The sequence below is a fragment of the Eretmochelys imbricata genome, chromosome 4 (genome assembly GCF_965152235.1).
Source record: "Eretmochelys imbricata isolate rEreImb1 chromosome 4, rEreImb1.hap1, whole genome shotgun sequence".
Classification (NCBI taxonomy): Eukaryota; Metazoa; Chordata; order Testudines; family Cheloniidae; genus Eretmochelys; species Eretmochelys imbricata.
In genome coordinates this window covers 122,399,051-122,416,059 of record NC_135575.1, presented here as the reverse complement: position 1 = coordinate 122,416,059, position 17,009 = coordinate 122,399,051, and the positions used below count along the sequence as shown (strand labels likewise).

General features: G+C 44.8%; 1 protein-coding gene across 2 annotated transcripts in view; it reads left to right on the top strand.

Annotated features, from left to right (window-relative positions):
• Positions 1-17,009, top strand: part of AFAP1 (actin filament associated protein 1) — a 94,744-nt gene that overhangs the window by 43,789 nt on the left and 33,946 nt on the right. For both annotated transcript variants that reach the window (XM_077814655.1, XM_077814656.1), the window contains exons 6-7: positions 13,400-13,492; positions 15,546-15,630. In XM_077814655.1, the coding sequence (XP_077670781.1) occupies positions 13,400-13,492; positions 15,546-15,630 (178 nt within the window). The remainder of the gene's footprint in view (positions 1-13,399; positions 13,493-15,545; positions 15,631-17,009) is intronic.

Below are 17,009 nucleotides of genomic sequence, written 5' to 3'. Positions count from 1 at the left end.
GGCTACTGTCCTCTCAACTTCCAGGATTACAACTTTGCTATCACATATGCCATACTACACAATACAAATTGCCTGCTCCAGAACAATCCGAAAGCAGGTTATGCTGTGCTTGCAGCCGCTTAGAAATACTACTTTTCAATGGAAAATCAGATACATCAGATTTCAAGTTGCACTATTTTGCCGCGAATTTTCTTTTTACTGTTTACTTGTTTCGTTTTCCTGTTTACCATAACTCCCTGTGAGCTCCTGCAATGTGTGTGGATGTGTGCAGAAAAGGACAATCCTGGGAATGAGTTCACCATGTTGTGTTGGCAGGAGTGGCTTTGCGGGGAGTGTCCTCTCCTACAAATAGATGGGGAAGCATTTTTAGTGCTGAAGATTCTTCCTGGCTGTCGGAACTCTTGGCGTTCTTGACCAAACACAGCTTTTTCCAGACTGTCCCGGATTCTTTTTCCAGTGAAATAGATCATTGACTTCAGCGGGCAGATGATGGGGCCCTCAATTTCCCTCTGTCCTTCAATCAGCTGGGAGGCACTCCCTCCCATGATCTCTGTCCCCAGCTTGTGATTTCTAGATTTGATTGTCAGACAGGGAAGTGCCACAGTTTCAGGGTACCTGCACCTGTATTCTCCCTTTGTGGTCCCTCAGGGGCATCCACCTAAGGTTTCAAGCTCCGAGCCATCACCTCTCTTGGGCAGCCACTGATATCCCTCTCCCTCCTGACCAGGGGTTTTAAGGCTGCACAGCCCCCTACCATACACTGTGACATCCCCCACAAGCCAGTCTGCCTAACGGCTAGCACCTCTGCATTGCTTACTTTCCAAGGGCTATGACCAGTATATTGAGCAGTTACAGGTGACCACACAGCTCTTTCTCAGCAGAGTACATTTATTTTAAGGACAAAGCATTACAGAGAAGACATATAAAAACAACAAAAGTTCCCACACACTTACTGATAAACATACCAGAAATGACACATCACTCCTTTGGGCCCAAATAGGTTCAACCCTTCAGCAAGTCTGGGACCTCTCCTTGGACAGAATATCCTGTCCATTTGCCCAGTCAAAATGTGGGCCCCCGTTTGCCTACTTTGTAATCACAGATGACTGAACACTCTTGGCCCGCTTCTTCCCCGAGGCCCCGCTCCTTCTCTGAGGCCCCGCCCGCCACTCACTCCTTCCCCCCCTTCCCTCCGTCACTCGCTCTCCCCCACCCTTGTTCACTTGCTCATTTTCACCAGCTAGAGTAGGGGGTTGGGGTGTGGGAGGGGGTGAGGGCTCTGGGCTGAGGCCGGGGATGAGAGGTTTGGGGTGCTGGAGGGGAGTCCAGGCTGTGGGGAGGGGCCAAGGGGTTTGGAGTCTGGGAGGGGGCTCTGGGCTGAAGCAGGGGGTTGGAGTGTGGGAGGGGTGTGGGCTCTGGGGGTGGGGCCAGGGATGAGAGGTTTGGGGTACAGGAGGAGGCTTAGGGCTGGGGCAGGGGGTTGGCATGCAGGAGTGGATGAGGTGTGTGAGCTCCAGGAAGGAGTTTGGGTGCAGGAGGGGGCTCAGGACTGGGGCAGGGGTTTGGGAAGGGGTGAGTGGTGCAGGCTCCAGGTAGCACTTACCTCAAGTGGCTCCCAGAAAGCAGTGGCATGTCTCTCCGGCTCCTAGGCAGAGGGGCAGCCAGGAGGCACTGCGTGCAGGCCCCACCCCTGGAGCTCCCATTGGCTGTGGTTCCCAGCCAGTGGGAACTGCAGAGCCGGCACTTGGGGTGGCGGCAGCATGCGGAGCCCCCATGTCCGCCCCTGAGCTGGAGGTACATGGCAGCCACTTCCTCAGAGCCCCTCAGAACCAGACAGGGAGCCTGCCAACCCTGCTGCTCTGCCAATCGGACTTTTAACAGCCTGGTCAGCACTGCTGACTGGAGCCGACAGGGTCCCCTTTCGACTAGTTTTCCCGCAGTCGAAAACCAGACACCTAGCAACCCTACCCCTAGTTTGTTTACACTGATCCTTTATATGTCCCACACGCTTTGTTTCTAGGTCTCTGGAAGACCCAGCCTGAAACAGTATTTTCAAGCCACCCCATGGGATGGTGTTTCTCTGGTGTTGTTTACAAATGACCCCGTACTGTTTGTAGTTCCTGTATGAGATGTATAAAGTAGAACTCAGTCCTTCATGAACCATTCATAAATTAATGCAACACTACTTAAAGATACTGCATGGGGTTGCGATCTCTGAAACGGGGAAGATCTACACATGTTAATGCTATGGGATATCTGAGATTGGTATTGTTTTAGTGTTAGCAGCCTCACACTTTGCAAGTGCAGCAGAGCAGCTGATGGTTCTGCACAATAGACACTGCATGGGCCAGATTTAAGTTCTATATCCTCATGCAGGAATTGCTTCACCCACCTTGGAAATATAGCCATGACTATATCCAGCACACGTAGTTCCCCAAACGTCTGAGACTATAGTACTGTTTTAGACAAGAGGGCTGATTGGATCTTTATTTTCCTCCTATCAGAACACTGCCATCTTCTTCAAAAATATGTACCTGTGGGGCCAGCTTGGAAGCCAAGCACAGGTTGTTCTCATGCAAGGATCCAAATTTAAGTCTCAAGCTAGTACTTTTTCCTTTAGACGGAACAGGCCAAGGTGTAATTTTGACAATATACATTACTTTACTTAAGCAACTGATTTTAAAACGTCAGTTCAAGTATGATTATATGATGGTAGAGAAATTAAACTCTAGTACATATGTAGACGATTTTGAAGAATTCTATAGAGATGACACCAGAAAATAGCTGAGAAACCTAAAGTCTAGACAGCAAACCACATAGGCAGTTTCAGGCTTACCAGCTAAAGAATGCTTGGTTGAAAGAATAGCTGATGTCACCGGTCTGTCAGAATTTCAGAGCACCAAGCATAACCAGTACAGATTCCAGGCTGCTATAGAGATTACATCAGTAACACTGAATTGCGCCTATAACCATGCCCATGAAAAGATGTGCACAGTTTCTCTTTGTGCCCCAAAAGTGAGCTTTTTCAGTGGATGTTTGCGAATGTGCATGCATGTGTACAGCTACGGATCTATGTTCTGAATATTTGTTCCAATATATCCAATTGGCTGTGAGAAATTACACTTGTTTATCATGCCCCAAAGAGGTAGTGGATTAAGAAAATAAAATACTACTTATAAAATGGTATTACAGCAATATATTTCCTTTACTGACTTCATTCATGCAGATAAATGGGGTCTGTGTTGCAAGCAACCCCTTCATATGAAAACTGGTCTTTGAACAAAAACCAATTTTATGCCAAAGATATCTTTGGCCTTAAGGTCCAAAATCATGACCATTACGGAGACGGAGTAGTCGTGAAGGCCATCCTCTAGCCGTTGCAGTATTGCTTGCTAGAGCGTGCTTTCTAGTGTTCGGTCGTCAAGTACTGTGTGAAAGACAATCTAAAAAATCCATTTAATCAAAATATATTCATTTTTTTATAATTTTATGCATTGTTCGGGTGAAGTTTCTTTAGTTTAATGTTTCCAAGTATACCACCCTTTGCTGTGATCCCATCAGCTTTCATAAGCTAAGCAGGGTTGGGCTGGGTCACTAATGGAAAATGTTGATGGTATACCTAGATGCTTCTGGAAGTAGAGTTCTTCTTCGAGGGCTTGCTCATGTCGATTCCATTGTAGGTGTGCGCACGCCCACATGCACAATTGTCGGAGACTTCTGCCTTAGCGGTATCCGTAGGGTCGGCTGTGGCGCCCTGTGGAGTGCCGTGCTCATTTGGTGGTTTATCAGGCGCCGCTGGCCCTATGCCCTCTCAGTTCCTTCTTACCACCCATGACCGTTGGTTGGAGCGCCTGGTCTTGCTTCACAAGAACATTAGCGGTTCTTCACTGTTTAGATCATTCTCCTTTGTTATTTAGTCGAGTGATTACTTAGCTGTTAAGTGCTTAGTAGTAGTTTAGCTGGCTGGGACTTTGTTCCGGAGGGGGTCATGCCCTGCTTCCCAGGCTTCAAGCCATGTTCCGATCAGTGACCCTCACAAGAGTTGTTTGAAGTGCCTGGGGGAGCCCCATAGAAATGAAAAGTGCTGGCTCTGCAAAAAACTTTTGTCCTCAAACTCAAAAAGACCTGGACATGTGATTGAGGGCCCTCCTCATGGAGGCTGCTCTGCGCCCAACGTCGGAGCTCTCACACTCAGACTCCATGCCGGTACTTTGGCATCGGCACACAGTGTACCGCTGGCACTAGGATCTGCCAGGCACCGTTCCCCCTCTCCGGTACCGAACAAGTGGTCTAAATTGACTGGGCCACAGGCATTGCACAAGAGGACTTCGGGCAAAGGACCTGTGTTAGGCCTCATGCCCGCAGTGGAGGCCCTCTGGGGTACTGCTGTGGTTGGACCCACAGCCCAGCCAGGGACCCACTCTGACTCTGGGGAGTGGTAGGGGGTCCCGGTCCATTGCAGGGACATCTGCACTTGAAGCAGGCCCGGCGGCCAAGGAACAGTTAGGCTGACTGGCACCACAGACACCTGGTCGCACTGCAGATCCCGCCACAATACCGGTTCAGATGACGAAACCAGCTATGGGACCGCCCCTAAAGGCAGTGGAACAGGTGTCATTCCCCTTCACCACGGCCAAGGACCCCGGTACCGCAACCTTGGTCTCCGGTCAGGAGGCCCAGATCTCAGACATCGCTTTCCCCACCTACGAGACATGGAACTCTGGAGTCGCAGTGCTGATCCCCATACTCCCAGTACTGACGGTCCTCCCACCAGAGATCGCCGAGGTGCAGATCTCCCAGGTGTCACTCCCCTCCAGCACGAGATCGTTCCTGGTCATGGCACTGATCACCGGGACTCGGTACCATTCTTCAGGCAGGCACTGGTCCTCGCCTTCCCTGTACCACCAGAGAGAGTCAGTCGACAGACTCATGTTTCCACAGCCCCGCCCTGGTCACCAGAAGGGCAGTGGTCTGGCTCAGAGGGACAGTTCAGTCTTTCCCTTGTAAAGGACGAATCATCCCCTATCTGGGAGGCTGCAAGGTGCCTGCGGCACGGGCCTGGGATCAAGGGTAATGGCCCGTCCAGTGGCAATAGTGGAACCTGTGGGGGTGCTTCTTATGCCGGCACTGTATTCCCACTGCTCCCCCCAGGCGGCTTCGGACAATAGAGCCCTGGCGCAGCCGGCACCAGTGTCAGAGCAAGGAGCCGAATCCAAAGCTGAAGTTTCACAGGAGGCCCCAGTGGCTGAAGAACAGTCCCTGACACAGCACGGGGAGGCTCCCCTCCTTCCAGCGGTGCAGTCGTCCCCGGACGAGGCGGTGGCGGGGCCCTCGCAAACCAGCAGCCCCCAACCCCGATGACTTCAGAGAGCACCGAGCCCTACTTAAAAGGGTGTCCGCCAACCTGAACTTGGAGGTCGAGGAACTAGCTGAGGAGCCCTATGACTTCTTCAGTGTCATCCCCTCCTCTGCCCCAGACTGGGTGGCATTGCCCTTTCACCCAGGGGTCCTGAAGATCACCATGTCAGTGTGGCAGACCCTATCTTCCATTCTGCCCACATCCAAGAAGGTGGAAAAGAAGTATTATGTCCCCACAAAGGAGGTTGAATATTTATACGTGCACCCTTCCGCGGGGTCCCTGGTCTTGTCTGCCATCAACAAAAGGGCTAGGCAGGGCCAGGTGGGTAGCACCCCCAAAAATAAAGATGCCAAGAGGCTGGATTTATTTGGCAGAAAGATTTATTCAACAGCGAGCCTCCAATTTAGGCATCAGGTCCTATTGGCAGATACAATTTCAACCTTTGGGACTCAGCAAGTTCAGGGAGAGCCTCCCACATGATCGAGCACAGGAGTTTGTCACTCTGGTGGAAGAGGGCCAAGCAGCAGCTAGGGGTGCCCTCCAGATGGCCTGGGATGCTACATATATGACGTCAAGGGTGGTCACCTCTGCAATATCCATGAGGCATAGCTCCTGGTTATAGACCTCCGGGTTGTCCCAGGAGATGCAATCCACCCTCCAGAACCTCCCTTTCGAGGGACGGGGCTTCTCTCAGAGCTGACTGATGCAAGGCTCCATGGCCTTAAAGACTCCCAGGCTACCCTTTGCTCCTTGGGCCTGCATACTCCTCAGCAGGCTAGAAAGCCATTCTGTCCACCACTGCCTCCGCCGTTGTCAAGATCTTGGGGTGCCCCTCGATCTGGACCCTAGGAAAAGGAGGACAAAAACAGCGGGTTTAAGTGACGCCACCAGTCGTCATCTCGCCCATCTATCCAGCCTGGTCCTTCCAGGGACCAACGCAGCCAAAAGCAGTCATTTTGAGGGTGCGCCCGAGGACGATGCCCCAGTCACTGCACCGGAATCCGGTCCCCATCGTCCTCAACCGCCTCCGCCCCTTCCAGTCAGCCTGGTCCCATATCATCTTGGACTGCTGAGTGCTCGCATTAGTCTCGTCAGGCTATACCCTGCACTTTGTAGCCGACCAACCCTTCCATCCTCCTTCCCCGTCCCTCTTCAAGGACCCTTCTCATGAGCAACTCCTCATTCAGGAGGTCTTTTAACCTTCCACGGTTTTCTACAAGGACAAGGTCTAGCTAAGACTGCACCCAGCCTTCCTTCACAAGGTAGTCTCTCAGTTTCATTCAAGCCAAGATATTTACTTATTGGTATTCTTCCCGAAGCCACACAAGACAGAAGAGGAGTGCAGGCTGCATGTCCTCAACGTTAGATGAGCGCTGGCCTTTTATATTGACAGTACCAAGCTGTTCCGTAAGTCAACGCAATTATTCGTCGCTGTGGCCGACAGAATGAAAGGTCACCCTGTTTCCACTCAGATAATTTCTTCCTTGATCACTGCCTGTATTCGTTTTTGTTACAATCAAGCGAAGGTGCCGCCCCTGACAATCATCACCGTCCACTCTACCAGGGCTCAGGCCTCTTCGACAGCCTTTTTGGTCCAAGTGCCTATTCAGGACATCTGTAGGGCAGCCACCTGGTCGTCGGTCCATACCTTCACGTTACACTCTGCGCTGACCCAGCAGGCCCGGGATGATGCTGGCTTCGGTAGAGCAGTATTGCAAGCCGCCAAGCAGTGAACTCTAAGCCCACCTCCATAGATACTGCTTGTGAGTCACCTAGAATGGAATCAACATGAGCAAGCACTCGAAGAAGAAAAAAACGGGTACCTACCTTTTCATAACTGTTGTTCTTCGAGATGTGTTGCTCATGTCTATTCCATTACCCGCCCTCCCAGCCCTCTGTTGGAGTTGCCGGCAAGAAGGAACCGAGAGGGCATAGGGCCGGTGGCGCCTGATATACTGACATATGAGCACGGCACTCCTTGCCACAGCTGACCCTAGGGATACCACTAAGGCAAAAGTCTCCGACAACTGTCCACGTGGGCGTGCACACGCTTAGAATGGAATGGACAGTTATGGAAAGGTAGGTAACCAGGCCTTTTTTGGTGATTCAATAGGTGACCCTCTGCCCTCTGAGTCAGTACTAAATCTGTCCATCAACACTGGAGTAGAGGACACTATGAAGTGTTTTTTCCTGATATTCAAGACTGAGACTGTGCCCAGATGTGGTCATTTAAAGATGCTACAGTCCTTTTCATAAGACTGTTAGCACAAGCGTCCTTGCCATTTTCCATCTCTGGTAATTGCATGTTGTCTACTGTTTAAATTTCCCTTAGTCTTTTGAAACTGCCTGACTTAAATTATTGTGTCATGTTAAGTGCACTTAAATAGCTTCTGTCTCCCTCCAGAAGTGGCCTGCGTTTCAGTAGAGAGAAAACTAAATCCATAGCAGTTTGCTCATCAATTTAAGCTTGTATAGGACTAATTTTGTAATTGTATGCGATATAGGAATAATATTATTTTGACAACACCTTTCAACAAAGGCTCTTAAAGCACTTCACAAACATTAATGTATTACGCCCTATAATAGCCCTGTGAGGGACTGTTTCCCCCCATTTTGCAGGTGGGCAAACCGAGACACAAAAAGATTAAATTGTGGTTGTGTCTTAAAAGTGGCTTTGTAAAAGTGGTGTTGTGTGGTTCTCTATTTGTTGTGCCTGACAGACTTCTATGTCACATTTGCTCAGTTTGCATATGAAAAGAAGCTTTTTACAAACGTATTTGCACACTCCATCCATGTCTGTCAGAATGGGCTCTATCTAGCCTCATCTAACTGTACAACCTCATAGTCTTCAGATTGTTTTCCAGTTTCACTAATGCAAACCCATGAAAGACCAGTGGGCTTATGTAAGTGTTGTTGAGGGCATAACCCGAAGACTACATGAGTGACAGAGGTGTACCTGAAAGTTTAGTCTGGCTTGTAGAATCTCTGCTATTGTTGTTGATATGAAAGGATACAGCTTTACTATCACAGTACAGAGTGGGCTCGGGGGGCTGGCAGTAAGAAAAAGAATCTTTATGTGTAAAATGAGCACATGTGATATGAAAATCAGAAAAACAATTAATATGGAACCACACATGTCGTACTTGTATAGTCACTTTCTAGGGCAGAATTACACTTTCCTAAAAGTCACAGATACAGTCTGCAGTAGGTGTGGGAAGAGAACCCAGGAGATCTGATACTCAGTTACCTGCTTTAACCACTAGATAATATTCCTTCCCTAATAATTTCCCATTCTTTCACATGTAATCATGTTAGCTCATGGGTTGTTAGCTCATGGGTTGAGCTCCTTTCTTTGCATTTGTTTTCATAAAATGGGTATTAAACATCTGTTTGTAGAAAATCATATCTGTGATTACAAGGGGAGCTTTTCGGCCTCAAATAATATCCGCATCCAGAGGGCGATGGAGGCAGCTTTCCGTTCCGAGGGGGTACCTCCACATCTGTAGCAGTACTGCAATGCCAGAGCCTAAAGCAACATTACGTAGCTGCCCAACGCTCCTTTCATAAGACTCTGATCCAATTGCCATATATGGCAGTAGGTTTGATGTTAATAACACAGGCCAGTGTGTATGGGGGTTGGCCTGATTGAATGTCAGATGGGAGCGAATTTTAAAGGGGATATGTGTGGACTAAAGACCATCTTAATAGTTGCTAGCTCGTTTGAAGTCCCCTGCCACTCTCCGCTCCTCCCAACCAATGGCAATGGGCAGGGGAGATGGTCCTTTTCATTTAAGTCTAGGGGTGCTTTTATAAGAGGTGTGTCGTTGCAATGGAGCAGGAGCTCGTCTTTAGTGCTTGGAGAGTGGCGTGGGAAAGTTATTTCTTCTCTCCCTCTTAGCCTGCTGTGGCTACTTACGTGAATTGCTAGACGGAGAGGTCTTCAGGGGATTTCTCATATCTGCCTGTAAAACATCCAGCACTTGGTTGGTACTGTACTAGGGCCGTAACTCACACAGGCTGAAAAGAAAGACGGACAGACTCAGGATGCCATTGTCACATTTGATAATGGTAAATAACCGCCTTCTTCTAACACAGAGCAAAGAGCTATATGAGAATAAGAAAAACAGGGGCTTGGCCTTAAAGCTACTTCTTCTCCCTCTGTTTCATTCTAGCACTCCTATCTAGAACCCTCCCCAGCCACCACTTTTAAAGAGACAGTATTACTATCTTCAGAGTTAGGAGGCAAGGAATTCATTTACTCAAGTTCTTCTCACTTAGCGCATCTCTGCCACTCTGTGGAATGCAGAGAAGTTTTTCTTTTTCTGGAGGGTTCTACATAGCAGGCAACCAGTTCTCTGGCTTACGACATAGCTGGTATCTTATCTGCAGCCTGTCTCATGGAAGATGGTGGATAAATTCAGGTGACTAGAGCCTTTGGGTTTTACAAGCATGTAAAAGAAAGGAAGGTAGGTCCTATACTGGGCCGTCCAGCCTTGATAGTGTTTATTTAAAATAGTAAATAGTAATTGTGGAAATTGATGAGTTCAGTACAGGTGAGCACCCTATAATTAACTCAAATGCTTATGTAGTTGGAGCATGTAGGCCCAGCACCTGCAAACACCAGGAATGTAATCCTCGCCATTGAAGTCAATGGCAAAACTCCTATTGATTTCAGTGGGACCAGGATTTCACACCTAGACAGCAAGCTCCTTGGGGCAGGTACTCTGTCTTTATGTGGCCTTGATCCACACTTACCTTGTGTGCCACTGAAGTCAATAAGACACAATGTGTGTGTTTGTAGGATCAGACCTATGTTGGTACAATAGTTCATACGACAGACTCCTGATCCAGTTGGGGCCTCCAGGCACTATTGTGATTGAAAAAATATATGAATATATAGTTCAGGCTGCACAAAAATGTCCAGCCTACACGTTTTCAACCTTTTCATTCCAAAAGGCCATTTTCACATGCTAAGACCGGAAATATTTTTAACTTTTGGGGGCTGAAATTTGTCAAGTTTATTTTAAGTGGTTTAGCTTTGAAGTGATCAAAAAAATGAAAAGCCTGCAGTGTGCTGATTTTATGTAGTCCTAAACTTTAAAATAATGCTTCATTTCATACAAACTTGGATTGACTTTCCTCAATGGATCAATGTCGGCTGGTGGCATATATGAACGCTACTCCTGTCTGTGTGTGTGAGAGACAGAGAGAGGGAGGAAAACTCTCTCCCACCCACCCCTCACGCTGAAATCTAAAATATTGAAGGAATTTTGTTCAGTCTTTCCATCAAAGCCTCTTTTTTGAGTAGACACTGCAAGAGATAGTATTAGCATTCAAAAATCATGACTCAAATCCCCAAGTAATGAGATTATATTAAAAATAAATTTAGGGTTCTTTTTATGTGCCTTTTTGAGCTATTAGGATACGTTCAGGTCACATTTTCATGCTTTTCTCAGTGACCATGAGGAATGCAAACTTCATTGTTTTAAATGAAAGCTGAGGCTCTTGTGTATTCGTATGACTCCAGGTCCTGGGGCTTTAAAAAAATCAACATATATTCTAAGACTCGTGATGAAATCATGAGAGTTGGCCACACTGATGTTTCAGCTTCAAAAGTTGTGAGTAAAAACTATGAGCATGTGAAAACAGCAATTATTATGGCAACATAATTATAAAAGGGGCATCAAAGCACTCATCCAGAACACCATGGAAGTACAAGTTTGAAACTGTGAATAAAACACAGTAATGTTCCACCTGGAAATTGATGAGCCAATCTTCACCAGCTGAAGATGGATCCCTTGAATCCAAAAATGTTCACAAACTGAATTTTTGAATATGCATGTGCTTCAGAGTTTGCCATGAGCTTCCTATGATCAACATTATTTGTGCATCATTTTTATTCAAAATTCTATTAAAACCCAGTTAAGCACTTTGGGAAAGCTTTCCCTTAAGTGTGTGAGGTATTTCAAGAACAGTATTTACTCGAGTGCATGACTTGCACATACTATTCTGTGGTTGCTGCCAAATCATTTCCCTCTGTTCTGTCTGTAACTTCCATTACTATCTGCCTTTGCCAAAATTAACTAACTGTGTGGTGTGACCAGATGCTGAAAACATGAGCCGTTGTATCAAGGTCATGCAGGAGACAGGAATGAATGTTCCCAGAAACTGAATGGTCAAGTTTCTTTACAAATAAAACACTCACATACTTCCACTAAACTGAAGCACAGGAATTAAATCTGACCATAAGTTGTATCTATATCTGGTCTTGATGCCAAAGTTGTTAAGTGGTATTCATACCCTGCTACTGACAAGAGAGAGCGAGCGCTGGGGCCAGACCTCAAGATGCAAAATTGCATGCATTGTGGTCCCCAAAAGAGTGTGGGTGTGTTTGGGGTGCCAGGGAGGAAGGGAGTAGAGTGTCAATAGGCCTGAGAGGAGGGATGGTCCAGTGTTCAGGCTGCTAGCCTGGAAGCAAGAGACCTAGGTTCAATTCCTTGCTCTGCTAGCAACTTCCTATGTGACCTGGGGCAAGACACTTAGACTCTCTGTGCCTCAATTCCCCATCTGCTCAGATACTGCAATAACAGGGCCATATAAGTACTTTAGATAGACACTTGGTTTGCTTAGTATGCCCTTAAAGTGAGGTTCAGCTCTAGTAACTAGAAAAGGACATTATTTGATGCCATCTTTGTTATGTCTTAATGGTTTCCATATCAAATTTGTTCAGTTTTCAATTAAAAAGATATTTTTATTTCAGCCATGCAAACAGCCTGGGATCTGAATGTTAAGCTTGTATTCTGGCTTGTGTACCGTCACTGGGAGTGAAGGTTCTCTGAGCCAAGTTCTCTCGCTAGATAAATCATGTGATGTCAGAAGTATAAATGAGGGCAGAATTTGGCCCTACATTTGGAACTTAGTTCACATTTCTGTTAATGATGCCTCAAGCACAATAAAATGCATTTCTCTCTTAGCTGGGTGGACTCTGCTGTATTAGCAAGGGCAAAGGGGAGTAAAAGCATATATATGTCATTCAGGTCAGCAGATGCTGCTCTGACTACACCCAGGGAGGAGAGCTGTTAATTAAGAAGGTCCCACTTTTACATAGTCACTTTTCTGGCGATATCTACACTCTCTAAGGCATTTGCAATCAAGAACTCAAATATTTCCCTCAACACCAGGTACTCCAGTATGAAGATTGGTAGGTGGCAACCCTATCTAAGAATCAAAACCAAACTGTGTGCACAGAGAAAACAGGAAAAGTAAAAGCCTTCTGCCTTTATATTTTTGAGGCCTTATTTTACAGATGCAGTTTTTGAGCTCCCATAAATTCTATCAAAATCCATCTCCTTCTGTGGATTTTTCTTTCTTTCTTTCTTTCTTTGCAGGGGAGGGGCGCATAAAATAACTCACATTTCCTAAGAGATATTTGCAAGTAGTATGAACTATGCTTCAGTGCCAATGTTACTGTGACCACTGAACATCACATAATGAATATGAAAAATCCATTTAAACCACACACTCAAGAGTATCTGATACAGATCTGCAATTTGGTCAGCACATCATTATTTCTTCATTAGAAAAAAAGCAGCTGGGTAGCATACTAGGCAGCAGTGCTGTCCCCTGGCTTGCAGGATCTTGGATCTAATCCCATTTTTTAGTCATAACGAAATGAATTTGGTGGTGTCAGCTGAGTTCATGTTGCAAAACTACTGCAAGTCCTGGCAGCTTCTTTACTCAGGAGAGGCTTGGAGATTAGCTAGTCTAGAAATTGAAACCTTTCACCTCTAGACATTATGGCTCCTCCAGGTCATTCATGAAGCGATTTAGTGAGGCAGTGTGGAGAAGCTCAAGCAGTGGCAGCCTGCCTAACATATTGCCTGTGGATAAAGAGAATAATTTCCACACTGCTGTTTTAACCTTCAGGATAGCAAATATTCTTAGTGCTTCATCTCGAATAAAGTCCTCTGCTCAGCAAAATATAATTTTTCTGTTCTTTGACTTGTGTGTCAATGAAACCATTTTGTACTTCTTTTTAAGGTGATAAAAGACGTTTGCAGCAACTGCACTGGAGCGATAGATTCAGATGGACCATCATCTAGTTCTCCGATACACAAGACAGAACTGGAAAAGGTAAAGTTAAAGTATTACTAATGCAAAGATAGATGATGGTGTTATATTATGGAGATGTCAACAGTGACTCTAAAGTTCAGGTTGCATTTACCCTTAAAGCAGGACTCCAATTAATGATTGAATTCAATCTCTACATTTGGCACAGTAACTGTGTAGCTTTTTCAGTAAAATACTTGGTAAGTTTTGCAGAGGAAAACATTTTAAGATGCCACATTTGTGGAAATTTTTCCCCTTCTTCCTCACATTTCTTTGGGTTCCTCTTCATAAGTTGCACAGTTCCCAAAGACTCCAAATTTCTCTCTCACATTCTGATAACATCTCTGGCAGAGGCCATTTTTTAAACAAAATACACACACAATTATTCCTCATATTCAGGCAATGCAAAATTGGCCAACTTCAGCAACTCATATCCATCAGCAGCTTTTTGTTTTAGATGCTTACAAGCAGGCATGCTCTGTAGCATGGGACATGGTGGGTGAGCTCTGGTGTAGAGATGGACCTGTGGAGGCAGAGGGAAACAAGCAGGGATGTGGAGCCTGGGGAGGAATGGTTGGTGGGGATATGATGGGCTGGACTGGGGTTTTGGAGGCCTGGCAGAGGAATTCCAGTCTGTATTGAGGCTTGAGCACCCCTGGCATAGCGAGGTGGCAGTGTTGAGAGCCTGTGAAGTGCTCATGTTTTGACACAGATACCTGGCTCCCTGACTCACTAAGGGTATATCTACACTACAGTTAGACCCCCGGGGCTGGCCCATGCCAACTGATTTGAGCTCATGGAGCTGTTTAATTGTGGTGAGACATTTCCCTTGCCTGTTTTACAATATTATATATAGAGAGAGATTCTAAAATGTTACTGTCTATTAATGTGTTAAACAGCAAGATCAGGTAAGAAGTGCTCATAGATTAAAGAAATCTTCAAAATGATATTTTTAATGAATGTTTTAGATATACATTTACAATTGGCAGCCTTACACAAACAACACATTTGTACAGGTAGCATTTCAGACCTTTCAGTGTATGTAAGAAAAGAGTCTGTTCAATTAAGTTTTTAGCACCAGTTACTCTGTACCGGTTGGGAAGGAAATACAGGATGGTGCGGTATCAAGTTTTCCTTGCCACAAATTTGGGATGTCGATGTTACTCATAAGTGGTGAAGCCATGATTGAGTTATGTAAATTGTGTTAAACAGATACCAATAAAAAGCTTTATGGCACACCACAACATATGAGTTTTGTTTATGCCACACATTTTAGGTAATAGCTATTTTATAAACTTTAGATTTTTAATTTTTTATTAGTAATATACACATAATTACTAGTCTCTTATTTCACAGACCTTTTTATAGTCTCAGACTATAAGGGAACCGTTGTGATAATCTAATCTGACCTCTTGCACATTGCAGGCCACAGAACCGCACCCCCACACTGCTGTAATAGAGCCATAACCTCTGGCTGAGTTACTGAAATCATGATTTAAAGATTTCCTGTTGCAGAGAATCCACCATTTACTCTAGTTCATACCAGCAGGGGACCCTTACTTACGCACATCGAAAATACGGAAATTCTACCTATAGAAATGTGTTGTGTTTGGTAGGTTGTAAGTTGTAAATGTATACCTGAAGCATTCATTAAAGATCTAGTTTTGAAGATTTCTTTTATGTAAAATGAGCACTTGTTGTTTAGCACATTAATAGAGAGCAACATTTTAGAATCAAAAAATGTAATAAAAATATATTATGGGTAACATTGCTTATTGTTAAATTAGGGTTACATGATTAGTCTTAAATTACTCTTAAAAGGATAAAAGAATGGATATATTTGGCAATACAGTTCTAATGTGGCTTAGTTTTATTTTGTTTTTAATGCTTGTGCGGTGACATAAGAAATCTGTGTAATGTAAATGAACACTTGACTATCTCATATTTATTTGTCCTCAGGATGGATGCTTGGCATGTGTTTAATTTAATAATAAGCGTAACTTTAATTTGACTCATGACACATCATTTGGCCAGTGTGACCACATGAGAAATGACTTAATTTATTTTGTCCATGCAGAAATTGTCCTCTGAGAGGCCAAGCTCAGATGGGGAGGGTGCTATAGAAAATGGAATCGCTGCTGTGTGTAATGGAAAAGAACAAGGTGAATCCCATATGCCGAGTGTGTTTTAAATATTCAGCATAAAGAATATAATAATTTTTTTCTTTTATGAATTGGGGAATAGGTAATAACGCTTTGTAAGTAATGTAATTAGTCTTTATGTCTACCCTGAAAGTTGAACTATACCAAGCTTGAATTACGTAAACCTTTACATTGGTGGATATTAGAATATCTCCATTCTAGTTATGAGAGTTATCCACCTGTAACGTTGATGTAAGTGACAGCAGGATCAAGGCCCATATGTAAGTTTTGAAATGACTTTTTCCTGTGTTCATAAAGTACGCTGTCTTCTATGGGGGAGTTGAGCCAACCACTAACTGTATGTAAGGTTTTCCCCTATAATTTTAAACAGGAAGGGTATCATAGAATTTTATAAGGGAAGACAAGAATCATGTATGCAAAATGACTTTAAAATGATCTACTCCACTTTGGAGTCAGAAAGCTTGTTCCCAGTCCTTCGATTCCAAGCTGAGGGACATTCCAAATTCAATTTCCTGAGTAAGGTCTGCAAAATCAATCCCCAGATTATCTTTTTGTTTCCCCTTGAAGAAAAGATTTCTGTAAACAGGTGATACCAACCTAGTTAAGCTAGTTAGCTTGACATATACAGATATTCAGTTTTATTCAGAAGAGCACATTTGCTTTAATCAGTACTTTCCTGTAGGTGTGAAAAAGCTGATGGAAGTGCTATTGGAAAACAGTTGCATCAGCATTGGCTTTTGGGCAAGTTGCACTGTGCCTCCCCTTCCTGACACCATTGGGTGTGTGTTTCCTTTGGGTGTTTTAGTTTGTAATCTTTGCCCTCCTTTTCCAATGGAGATTTTGAACAAATCTCCCAAATTCATAGATCTCCACACCCCAGTGAACAGAATGGAACATAGTAGCTCACTATGACTTCTAGGTCCAAAATGTATGGCTACATTTACATACTACAGAAACTTCCATAAAACTACAGAAGGCAAAAAAAATTGTGTCTCTGTAGACCCCCATGCTGGTTGCAAAATATATGCATAGTCCAAGATTTTCACAAGTGACTAGTGATTTGAGTGGCCAACTTGAGGCACCTTATAGGGGCTTGATTTTCAAAAGTGTGCTGAATGCACACCCTCGGAAAATAAGGCCCATTTGAAGTGTCTGAAGCTGGGTAATCAAAAGCACTAGTCACTTGAAACTCTTGGCCTTCAACTCTGTCATGGTAGAATCAGTCTTTTATAGTAGTGAAGAGATTTAAATACTGACATTTAATGCATTAACACATAGCTGTCATCACTAAATCATTTTAAGGGGTTCTGAATGAGTTGCAGGTTCTTTTTTAAATCAGCTGTAACAGTGAGAGTGAAAGCTCAGTTAGCCATGTGAAG